Raw genomic sequence first — 12,789 nt, 5'->3', positions numbered from 1 at the left:
AAAATACAAACATCATTTAATAGGAGTATTATGGTAAACTAACCATGTTATTAATTATTTTTCTTAATCAATGTGTCATCTCAATTTGAGGCGGGTAATTTGAAATGGAGAGAGTATTTAATTGAAGTTTATTTGATTAAAGTAACCCTATTAATCATACATTGAAAATATAAATTTAATTATATACACTTTACATATCATTTAATGATAGAGGTAATATTGAAAAAAACATAATAAACTTCTCTTGATTTTAGAACTTGAACAACTAAAATGAAACATATATTTTTAGCAAGAAGACCAATTAATATGAAACGGAGTAAGTATGCTTAAATAAGAGTGACACTTTTTTATATAATTTTTTAGTTTCAACTCTCCACTATTTAAGATCATAAAATTAAAACAATCTTGATACATTTGACTTATCTTTAATTTATTTGATTTACTTTAATTTAAAACCTCACAATTCAATTTTTTTTTTTAAATATCTTGTTAAGTGAAAATATGTTAAACAAATTGAAATAGAGGTAATATAAGCTATTTTAAAATTTGAAATCATGAAAAATTCAAAATTCAAAATTTACATAAATTTCAAATAACGGAAAAAGTTAGTTTAAAATATTAATACTATAATTTTTTTTGGGCCAAACCTTCCTAAATATTTAAAAGTAAACAAGTAACAATATATAAGTGTAAGCTGTGACAGCTGAAATTAATAGGTGTGAAGTTTTTCAAAATACCTGGAACTGGTGCTACCTTCTCTTCTGTCGTGTCTTCCACAAGAAAAAGGTGAATTTCTTTCTTTTGCTCTGCAGCTTTATGCTTTAGCTATGGATTTCAAATTGTAGGGTTAATTATTGTGATTGAAGAATAATTTTTATTGATCTGCTACTCAAATTTTAATGAGTGCGCGGAGTCAGTATTTGAAATTTATGAGTTCTGGCTTATAGATTAACGACATTAGTGAGATTTTTTTGTATATGTACTGGTTTGGCTGAATTTGTGTGTCACTTTCTAGCTCTGCGCCTGTTTATTTCTGTGTTAAGTTAAAAGTAAGTTGCATATTGCTGCATTTCCAATTTGGTGATTTCATATGTGATTCATCGGATCCGTAGTACTTGAACTTTTCTCCTGTCAATGTATGGACTGGATTATTTTTTGTTGTTATTAGTTTTCTTAAGGAAGCTGCTATTAACACAATTTGAGTATTCTCTGTTAAGATTCCTCTTAATTCCTCCCCCCTCCCTGTTTGATTCTCGCATCATGTATGTCGGCTTTATTTGCCGTAATTTGTTTATTTTCAGCAAGCTTTTACTGCTCCCAACTTCTTAAATCACTACTCTTGACACTTTGATGCTGATATTGTTGTCTGTATTAGCTCATCTATAATGTAATTCAAGTGGTATTTCAGTCAAGTTTTCTCCTTCTGTCACTATTTATGTGGTAGCGTTTGACTAGATGCAAAATTTAAGAAAGAGTAAATTCGAAACTTGAGGGGGAGCCTTGGAGTAAGTGGTTAAGTTGCTGCCATGTGACCAGGAGGTCACGGGTTCAAGCCTTGGTAACAACCTCTGGCAGAAATGCAAGGCAAGGTGTGTACATCCTTGTGGTGGAGCCTTTCCTTGGGTCCTGCGCATAGCGGAAGCTTTAGTGCACCGGGCTGCCCTTTTTTAAATTTGGAACTTGTTGATCTAAAATACTCTTAAGTTAATAGACATTTGTGTGGCTATAAATCGTAAAACGGGTAGTTTAAAGTCAAACTATCTCTAAATGAGGAAGTATGACATTTGTTTTGGGACGCATGCCAAAATATTATACCTGCATAAATTGGGAAAGAGGGAGTATCTTATACTATGTTGTGCTTGAGTTTAACTCCTTTTTTTCTATGACTTTTAGAATATAGCCTGAAATTTGGTGATAGGACTTACTTATTAGTGCTTTTCATCTGATGCTGTTCTGCTAAAACATATGCCATGTAGATTTTGGAGGTGTTTAGTTAAATTGTCCGATTCTGCAACATGGAGAATATAAACAGCTATTGGCAATTTGGGGATGAGCTTCGAGGACAATCAAAAGTATCGGAAGAGCATACATGGACAACGGCTGCTATAAAATTGGCTGAGCAGATAAGGTCCAAGGGAGAGCGGAGGAGTAACCTTGACCTTTCAAAAGGCTCAGCTGAAATTAGGTCCAGGGATTATCTTGGTTTACAGGAAGATAACAAGTGGGAAAACCTAAACTTCAACATGTTGAATTTTGATACCAAGTTAACTGAGAATATGACCAAGAGTTCCATCAGGAATGGCATTTACAACATGAATTCTGTTTGTCTGAAACCCAATGTCAACAGCTTGGGGAATATGTCATTTAGCAAGTTCAGTAGCAACCACACGAATGAACCTTGCAACTATGGCAATAACAACAACACTGAGGGCATCAATGGGAATAATGCTGCTGACAAAAGGTTTAAGACTTTGCCTGCTGCTGAGACACTGCCCAGGAATGAGGTTCTTGGTGGGTATATATTTGTTTGCAACAATGATACGATGCAGGAAGACTTAAAACGCCAGCTGTTTGGTAATTTTTTCTATCATCTTTTAATTATCTTTCTACTATGTGGATTTGTTTGTTTGGCACAAGAGAGTGTGGAATTAATCCCTTGTATACATTTGGTTATAAACATTCTTTATTCCATATGCAAACATGTGGTTAGAAGAAAATGTAGCAATCTAAGAGAACTCTTGTCCTTTGCTTTACTTGTCACTATTTATGCATTTTACATGCTTTGACATTTTACCATTGGTGGCTGATCAAAGTTTGAATCACTCAACGAGAGAGAAAAAAAAACTATTTTAGATCCTAATTTTATAATACTTGGAACGTTGCTATGACAGTCTCTATGTATTTTACATGCTTTGACATTTTTACTTTTAGCGGGACCAGAGTTTGAGTTGTTTTGCGAGAGAGACAGAAAAGACGTGAGATTATTTATATTTGTTGTTTTGTCACCTTTCAAGTCTCAACTGCAATCGCTCTTTTGCAGGTCTACCTCCAAGGTACAAAGATTCTGTGAGGGCAATAACACCAGGGTTACCATTGTTTCTCTACAATTACACTACTCACCAGTTGCATGGTATCTTCGAGGTCTGTCCAACAATGTTGTTTTTACCGGTGTGCTCCAAAATCATGATAACATCTGCTTGTTCACATCCTTATAACGAAAGGATGGTCAAAGACCATAAGATATTGCACAAACAAAGACACATTTAGACATGTATTTGGTTGTTTTGATTATCATATAAGTTGCACAGACTCTTCACATTTGATGCCACACCCGTGTCGGATTCTCCAAAAATACACTACTTTTGGAGAATCCAACATGCACCTGTTGACTTTTTTGAAGTGTCTGAGCAACATAGATTATCATATAATTTCTCTTCATAAAAGAGACACTATTCTTTAGTTCTTTTTTCTCTTAATTTTAATGTTAGGACTTTGTTATCTTCCGTGGTTAGTTTGAAGCATTGACATGCAGTTATATTGGTGAGGGATTCACAATTCTTTTTTCTTCTGCCCTGAGTTAATACTCATACTCTCATACATATCAAAATTAGTTCCAAGCATTATTAGCTTCCTTTTTAAGGTAGTTTCTCTAAAGGGCACATTTTTCCTGCTATAGTTGTTTTATGCAAAAACAGAGATATTAGGACAAGTATGATATCATTCAAATCCAATTATCTGTTGATGTGTCATCAACAGCACGATGAATCTCCACTAAGACCATCTCTTTAACTAATTTTTGGGCAGGCGGCAAGTTTTGGAGGTTCTAACATTGATCCAACTGCTTGGGAAGATAAAAAGTGTAAAGGAGAGTCGAGGTTCCCTGCTCAGGTAATCGTGAGTTACTGTTTATTTCTCTATAGTTATTTCAAGAATTTGTTTTACTTATCAGTTTTGTATACTTAACATTTAGGTGAGGATCCGTGTTAGGAAACTTGGTAAGCCTTTGGAGGAAGATGCTTTTAGACCAGTTTTGCATCACTATGATGGACCCAAATTCCGTCTTGAGCTCTCTGTGCCCGAGGTAAGATGAGAACTTATTTGTAGTTTTGAGTCCTTACGCAAGTATTGTGGCCAGATTAGAGTGTTGGCAACGCCTAATAAGTTGCACCTCATTGGTTTTACAGACTTTGGACTTGCTTGATCTCTGTGAAAAAGCCGATGAATAAGCTCCAGTCTGAAGTCATGGATTGATTGGCATATCATAAACTCATGAATGTTGTAGTTTTGTAGTGCTTTTCACTGTGTCAGAAACGCGTTCTCCACAGATTTCCAAAGCGCAAGCTTCGGTGTAAAGTCTGGCTGAGAGAGGTTCTGAATAGTAGGGTTGGCTAGTTTAGCCTATGAAGTGAGATTTTCTCTGGAGATGCTTGAATATAAGCTTCCCAAAATTCAGTCTTATAATCTTATAATAAACTTGAGAAGTAATTATTGGGTGAAGATTGAATGTCTTTTGTCATATCTGCAATGCATTTTGCAACTCTGGTTCGTCCAATTTGTTAACTAGTAAACTGTCGTTTCTCCTCTTTTTCTTTGGTGCACAAAGGTGTTAAATTTAATGGTGAAACTGCACCACCTAAGAACTTCCTTATTTTAGAACATCTCTTGCTCATTACATAAACACAGATGGTGTAAGATCATAGCAAAGACACTCTCTTCTTGGTTCCTCAATAGTAAGACATACACCGAGGAAAGATGAAAGCTAGGATATAACTCGTTATTCAAAAAAAGCCTTCCATTTTAAATAGAACCGTCACTATGGACCAGGCTTGTTGGATCAGCCGGCCCAGCACAACCCACAAATTATTAGGGTTGGGTTATGATTTTTGCAACCCATTTAAGAACAGGATTTTTTTTAGCTTGGCCTGTATAAGTCCGTTGGCCCGTGGAGCTTGAGCAATATGGGTTGGGCTGACCCGTCTGCCAAACAAAAAATGATTAACAAATAAAATAGACTACTAAGAATAAAAAAAGAATCCAAACTCGAAGTCTATTTGAACCATCATAGATATTTAAATATTAAATATGTTTATAAAATATTTAAATAATAAAAAATAAAATACTAAATTTTTTAAGGAATTAAATATGTTTGATGAAGATGATGTGGCGATGTATCCATAAGTGTCATGTGAGTTTTTTTTAGGAATTCATTTTCACTTTTAATGGACTAAATATTGATATTTCTTTGTGTTTTATTGTGATCAATTAAAACAAAATTAGGTTAATATTGCTATTTAACTAGTTATATTATTACTCATTAACAATTTCGTTTGTTTTTCAACATCTCTATTTGGTATCAAAAGTTATTTAATTTCACAGATTATTAGGTTTTTATTGTAAATTTGAGACTTGATTAACAAAACTACTTCATGTAATATTATGTTGTAAATATTTATGTAATTAACAATTTAAAATTTAAATCAAGATTATAAAAATAAATTATTTTAAAAAGTAGGCTGGGTCGTGGAGCCCCGCAGTCCAAAGTGTGACGGATTGAGCTTGCTATTTTCTGATCCGTCATGTTGATGGGTCAGCTCAGCCTGGCCCGTCAAACTTTAAAACCCGTGTGGGCTAATCCGGATGGGCTGCAGCTCTAATTTCAAAGATGATCGTTCCATCTATTTTCACTTTTGGTTGTTTAAAAAGAATGTGTATTTTTAGGCAAAATAGTTCGGTGGACCCTTGTACTATATCCGTTTTATAATGTGGATACTCCTACTTACATGTTTGTCATCTGGACCCTTGAACCCATTAAAAAGCAATATTTTAAACCTTATTTTAGTGTGTGTAACACAACCGCCTCCACATCAGCTTCCACTTCATTTTTAAATAATTACATTAGATTTTACGTCATTTTTAATGTCACATAATAAGTTAAATATTGAAATAGAAATAAAAATATAAAATATAAACTTGTATATTCCAAATTGATATAAAACACACCGAGTCATTCTCCTCTTCTGTACAACCAACTATCTCATGGATTCTATAGCCTCCACAAGAATCAATGAAGCCATTCTCGCAAGGCATAATACATAAATAAATATGATCCTAAACTTGACATCAAATTATAACTTTGATCTTAAACCTTGATAGTGCACAAATAAGACCTTTAACTATTCAAAACCTGAACAAATATGACCTTCGATTTTGCAACCTCTATGCGTGAGTTTCACTTGCGCCTACGTGGATATCTAATCCAATCATATGGTGCCAAGTCATTAAAAGGGCTAACTGGGAGAACTTTTGATCTGAAAATTAAAACGACGTCGTTTTGCTTCTATAAGTTAAAACGACGCCGTTTTGCTTATTATTATTATTATTATTATTATTATTATTATTATTATTATTATTATTATTATTATTATTATTATTATTATTATTATTATTATAGTACTAACTTCTCCATATCCATAGTTATAAGAGTCTTATATCTATGCTAAAAATCTTCACCTCACTTAACATATTTACTATGAAAATTCACAGGCTCTGATACCATATACAGGATCTCTTAGGCTGAGGTATGCCACTCAGCCTACCAGACCATATAATAATATCGGATTAAGCCTAAGTCGGAAGACCGAACCAAAGCACTAACCGAAATAGAAAAGAATCTTAAGTAGTTTTATGACTGTATGGACTCTTTTACCCAAACATGGGGCCTGTCAGAGATTTAATAACCTTATGTTGAACCTGTGTGTCTAGAAGTTCTAATTGTGCGGAAATACGCCCTTTTCTCAACAATACGGGCTAGAGAGGCACAACTTACTAGATGGCGTCACAGAGACAAGGTTAACATAAGTGTATTGAACTCGACTGTACCTCCATTTTGGAACCAAGTCAAGAAATTAAAAAGACTCTTTTATATTTTGATAGAGTCTGGAGCTTTTATAGTTAACATGTCAGCGAAGTTAGATCTTCAACATAGATATAAGAAAATTTTTTAGCCGGACATATATGAGTATTTGGTAATTTATAGTTGATATCAAGAGTGTGACCAGATGCAGATTTTACTATGTGAGTAGTTTTTTCAAAATACCTGGTTGGAATTAGTCCTTCTTGAATACAACTAACATCAGCACCACTATCAATCATAGCAACATTAGTAACAGAAAATTTCTTATTTATCAAAATAGTGCAATTTATATACCATTTATGAGCTGTAACTATTTGCATCATCCCCAAGAAATAATCTCTTTTCAAATCTTCTGTTGGACTAAGTTTATCAATTTCATTATTTTCAGAGTATTCCAAATCCTTATCTTTTCCTTTTGAGGTAAAAGAAGTTTCAGGGATTTCAATAATTTTTTCTTCAATTTTCGAAATTCTATGATCGGAGATCATCTGATTTTGTTTTAAGGAAACAATTTCCCTCTTCAATTGTTCAACTTCGATTTTTAGATCATTAAAGGTAGTATCTCTACCTGGGGTTTTACTCAACGCAAGACGTCGATTAACTTCGGCTAAGGAATAAGACATGTGATGAGTATCAAAAGAGTTATCTTTAGAAATACTAGTATTAGCAGAAGTTTTTTGAGTAGCAAAATTAAGGATTTTTTCACGCAGTTTTTCATCAGTAACTTCTTTTAGTAATTCGAGAACATTTTCAGCAGTAAGAGTTTGAACATTTAAATCAAGGTCTTCGAATTGCGCTTGAAGTTTATACATCATTTCATCACAATTGCAAACATCATTATCACAGTCATTACATTTATTAACCTGATCGAGCTCACTATCAAAATTGGGTAATTCAAAATCATCTTCAGAAGTAGAATCAGATTCGGAAGCAGAGGTGTATAATAAATTATAGACTTGGTCATGAACTTCTTCAGAAAGTCCTAAGGACTTGAGTTTTTGTAATTTGTAGTTTGGAGCTATATGACCATACTGGTTACACTTATAGCATTTAATTTTGGATAAATCCTCGATGTAAGTTAATTGATGATAATTCTGATTGCACTATGCTTATTGAAACTAATTTTATAAAATCTAGGGTCACTACCCGAAGACCTATTAGATGGGATGATATTGATTTCCCCCAAACATGGATTTTAAATTCAGTCACTTCCCCAAAACAATTGGCGGACGATGTGACTAATTCAGAGTTAACACAAGTAACTCAAAATCCAGATGGACGAATTTGTCTACAATTTGATAGTAATCCCCCAGTCTATAGAAATTCTTTCTCAATACCACGAAGACTTCCTTCTATTCATCATATTTCTCCTATAGAACCTCAGTATGGTCCAGCTAGGAATCGAGCAGCATCTTTGCATACTATTAATTCTGCAGATTCGCATATTACACCTAAAGGTGTAGAAAAGATAAAAATCAACTCAAAAACTAATATAGTTCAAGATTTTGATAATGAAAATCCTACCCCATCTGAAATGGATTTTGACATCAATTCTGTTTAACCATGATGACACAACTTATTGATTTTAGTCCTGGTTCTCAGGCAAGAAAATATATTCAGAAAGAATTTTTCTCTGAAAAATAGAAAACCTTTAGAACATGATTTTTTGAAACTTATACTCCTGATGAATTACGAAATATTTTAGAAGAATTCTATGAAATTTGTGCTTTACATAATAAAATTATTTTCTTTGTACCATGGTTCATGTCTGCATATTTACAGTCATATGTCAAAATAATCGAAAGATCTTATCAAAATTCTGATGGCACAATTACTCAAGCACTCTATCCTCCTCAGTCTTTCTTTATATTGCCCAATAATACTGGCATGACTTTTTCTGCTTTTCAAAAGTTTGTCAATGAAGATGTGGGAAAAATTACTGTTTTTGAAATAAATAACCTTATCGCCCAAAATAATTATTTGAGTCTTTATGTTAAGGTTTTAGGAGAACACATTTCCTCTCTTGATAAAAAAACTTGACGAATTAATTGAGTTAGTTAACAAACTTAGCATCCAGATGAATTCCTCTAACATTCCTTCTACTTCCAAAATCACTGATGAAGAAGGATATATTTTATCAAAACCTTGTATTCAAAGACCTCCTGAAATAGAAGGATTTGAAAAGGTTTCTCAATTAGACCAATTAGAGAAACTCTTAGATAAAAAATTCTCTCATTTAAACATTCAACCTCTTAATATTTCTGATGATTTTGTACAAAATCTTGAGTCTAATTTTGCTGATAATATTGAGTCTACTCAAACTACTGGCGATGTAATCTCTTCCGAGCTAAATAAGTTGAAAGGTATGATTAAAAAACAACCAGGAAAGAAATACGCTGATATTCCCCGTATGTCTACTGCATATTATCCACGCCCAACTCCTCAGGATGTTCTGATAGAGGAAAGGGAATGGAATCAGACGAATACTTCTTATAGTGGAGAAGCCATTTATGAAGTATTCGTCTAATTCCATTCCCTTTCCTCTATCAGAATATCTTGAGGAGTTGGGCGTGGATAATATGCAGTAGACATACGGGGAATATCAGCGTGAAAACTCTCTCTCTCTCCTTTATTAATGATAATACTGGTTACACTTATAGCATTTAATTTTGGCTAATTCTCTTTTGGATCTATTTTTCGTGAATCTGGTAGACTTACGAAAGGATTTTCTAGTTTCACGTTCTTCCTTGGTTCGATGCCTAGAACGTCTATTTCTATAGGATTTATTAGGCTTGGAATATCTTTGGGGTTTTCGTACGAAGGGTTTATCCATACCAAATTTCTCACAAAAGTCTCCTAATTGGGATTTTTCTCTGATTTTATCAAGCTTAATCTGTCTAGCTAATTTCAACTCGTTGCAAAGGGCTAAGCCTTCTTGAGTACAAGCTACAATAAGCTGACCATAAGTTTTTTCTGAATACTGGACTTCTCCATAAGATCCTCTAAGAGATTTTCTAACTCTTTCAGCAAATAAAGGTGGAAGGTCATCAATGAATTTAGCTTTCCAATGGTCATATTTACTTTCGGGTAAATCCATAACCCTACTAAGAAAGGTATCTTTATACCATCTAAATTCGCCTAAGTGTTTACATTTTAAACCATTAAGAAGGGTCCTAATATTTTCATATTGATTAGTAAATCTTCCTCCGAAATGTTCAATAATCTTAAGCATAAGGGTATAGACAGCATCCGAACGTCCTGCCTGAAGAGGTCGTCCTAGATTATCTTTCCCGGGATTATCATTGGTAGCATTAAAAATAGCCTCGCGTTTTTCATCGTTCAAGAGATTATCCCACCAGCCGCGAAGTTGACCAGTAAATCCCGCAACAATCATTTTACAAATTGTTGGGTCGGTGCGATTGACCCGATTTTCTGGCGAAGCAGTGGCTGTGGCAATTGTAGCATACATGGACATACGATGGATAAGAATAGAGATTTGTCGATCAGATAATCCGTCAATATTCCATATTATTATTATTATTATTATTATTATTATTATTATTATACTACTGCTACTATTTCTACATATTACGTACTACTATTGCTTCTATCAATATACCACTACTATTACTGTGACTAATTATTATTATTATTATTATTATTATTATTGTTATTAATAATAATAATAATAAAAATATTTTAATAAAATTTTCATCTTAATAACGTTTTAATAACGTTAATTTAATACACTACTACTACTGCCCTTAATAACATTAATTTAATAACGTTAATATAATAACGTTAATTTAATATACTACTACTATTGTCCTTAATAACCTTTTATTAGTAACATTAATTTAATAAACTACTACTATTGCCTTTAATAACGTTTTAGTAACGTGAATTTAATTACGTTTTAATAACGTTAATTTAATAATATTTTAATAACGTTAATTTAATAGCATTAATTTAATAAATTTAATTTAATAACGTTTTATTAAAAATATAATTTTTTTATTTATTATTAGTATAGTTTCATTTTTGAGTTGAAAATAATGAAAAAATAATAGTGAAAATTCATTTAAAAATACAAAAAGGAATTAGTAAGGGCATAATAGTCATTTTATCTTTTTTTTTTTACTATTGGAACGCTCAAATTTTTAGCCCGACGCACCCAGTTTTGCGTGTACAACACGCGTTTTGCCACATAGGATCGGAGGTCATATTTATGCAGTTTTGAATAGTTAAAGGTCATATTTGTGCACTATCAAAGTTTAAGGTTAAAGTTATAATTTGGTGTCAAGTTTAGGGTCATATTTATGTATTATGCCTTTTCGCTATGAAAAGAACTTCCCTGACAAATTAATAACATTATGAAATCTCTGCAGTTTCAACCAAAATCTTATGCAGCGACTGTGGCTTGGAGAAGAATGGAGAATGATCACTGCCTTTGATCGTGAAAACTCCTTGAAGAGGGTTTACCCTCACAAGGTTTTCTTGGACATCTGATGAAAGAGCATTATTCATCATTGATAAAAGCTTACTTTTGATTCTTTCCTTCGTTCTACTCTAAAAAAAAAATTGAATTATAGAGAAAAAAATTGCGGTTGGTGAGATTTTTTTCGGTGAAATTAAGATTGATTATATTGAGATCTGATCGGATATGCTCACTTTCGTATATTTTTCAGTTTATTTGTGTGAAATTTGGAGTTTTATGAGAGGTTTTTTGAATTTATATAGTTGAAAAAAATTAAATTTTGAATGAAAATTAGAGTTGAGTTTTGATTGAATTTGCTGAATTTTATTTGTTTTTAGTGAATTTTGGTATTTTGCGAAAGATTTTGGAGCTGATACAATTGAAAAAATTGAATTTTGAATGAAAATTGGGTCGTTATCATCGTCGGCAGCTGTGGCGGCGATGGAGAATAAATGGGTGAAGTTGATGATAAAGTGTATATCCCTTGATTGTGAGGTTGTGTGTATGTGTATATTGTGAATGGAAATGGGGGAGAGCCGTCACTGTGTGTTTTGCATTTTCTCTGTTATGGTGTGGAAAAAGGGATAGGGAAAGTAGGGAACTGGTAGAGGGTGGGGGGAACTGGTGAGGGGGTGGGGGGATGGCTGAAAGGTGGCTTGGAGAAAAGGGGGGGGGGGGGGTTGAAGGGTTGCTGCTAGAGGTGTACATATGTCGGGTTGGTTTGTTTTTTTTATTAAAAAAAAATTAAACCAATCATGTCGGTTTATTAGAACTATAAAGCAAATCAAACCAACATGAATTTGGTTTTGTCGATTTAGGTTTTAGTCGGTTCTTTCGATTTTTTTCAGTTTTTTTATAATCTTTAGTTTTTACAATTATATTGAGATTGAAGACTAGATCAAATATGTTTTCACTCATATGCTAATGAAAACCACAACTATGAAAAAATGAGGAGCCGAAAACTCTTTTGAAACTAAAAAGTAAGATAAAGAGTGAAAAATTTAGGTTTTAAGTTTATATTGAGTTTTGGATCATTTAATTAGCAATTAATGGATAAATATTACAACTTAAAGACCCAAATCTGAATATATATCTACATCGATTTTCTAAATATTGAAAATTAATAAAACTAATTGAAAAAGTATTTAAAAGGTAGATTATAATTACTTCCTCCGTCCCAAATTATGTGTCGCCATTTTCTTTTTGGTCCGTTCTCAAAAAATGTCGTCTTTCCTTATTTGGTAAGTTTTTAAAGACACAATTATAGTTTTACCCTTAGTGGTCCTACTTAATTTTAAATACTATTACTCTTTTTTTATTTGTCTTTTCAATTAAAAGTAGTCCCACTTGATTGTAAATACTATTACCCCTTTCTTTAAGAAGGGTAATTTTGTAACTT

At 32.8% G+C, this 12,789-nt stretch overlaps 1 protein-coding gene across 2 annotated transcripts; it reads left to right on the top strand.

Annotated features, from left to right (window-relative positions):
• Positions 1-636: 636 nt before the first annotated feature.
• LOC107858856 (B2 protein) lies at positions 637-11,699 on the top strand. Of its 2 annotated transcripts, none has more exons than XM_016703658.2 (6): positions 637-786; positions 1,977-2,574; positions 3,041-3,141; positions 3,805-3,888; positions 3,971-4,081; positions 4,185-4,497. In XM_016703658.2, exons 2-6 carry the CDS (start codon positions 2,016-2,018, stop codon positions 4,224-4,226), a joined length of 897 nt encoding a protein of 298 aa, XP_016559144.2. In that variant the 5' UTR covers positions 637-786; positions 1,977-2,015; the 3' UTR covers positions 4,227-4,497. The 2 variants fall into 2 exon arrangements, with proteins under 2 accessions (XP_016559144.2, XP_047262532.1); XM_047406576.1 differs by lacking the exon at positions 4,185-4,497 and adding an exon at positions 11,302-11,699 and having other exon boundaries at positions 638-786.
• Positions 11,700-12,789: the final 1,090 nt, after the last annotated feature.

The sequence above is a fragment of the Capsicum annuum genome, chromosome 2 (genome assembly GCF_002878395.1).
Source record: "Capsicum annuum cultivar UCD-10X-F1 chromosome 2, UCD10Xv1.1, whole genome shotgun sequence".
NCBI classification, from domain to species: Eukaryota; Viridiplantae; Streptophyta; class Magnoliopsida; order Solanales; family Solanaceae; genus Capsicum; species Capsicum annuum.
This window is presented reverse-complemented; position numbering and strand designations above follow the sequence as displayed.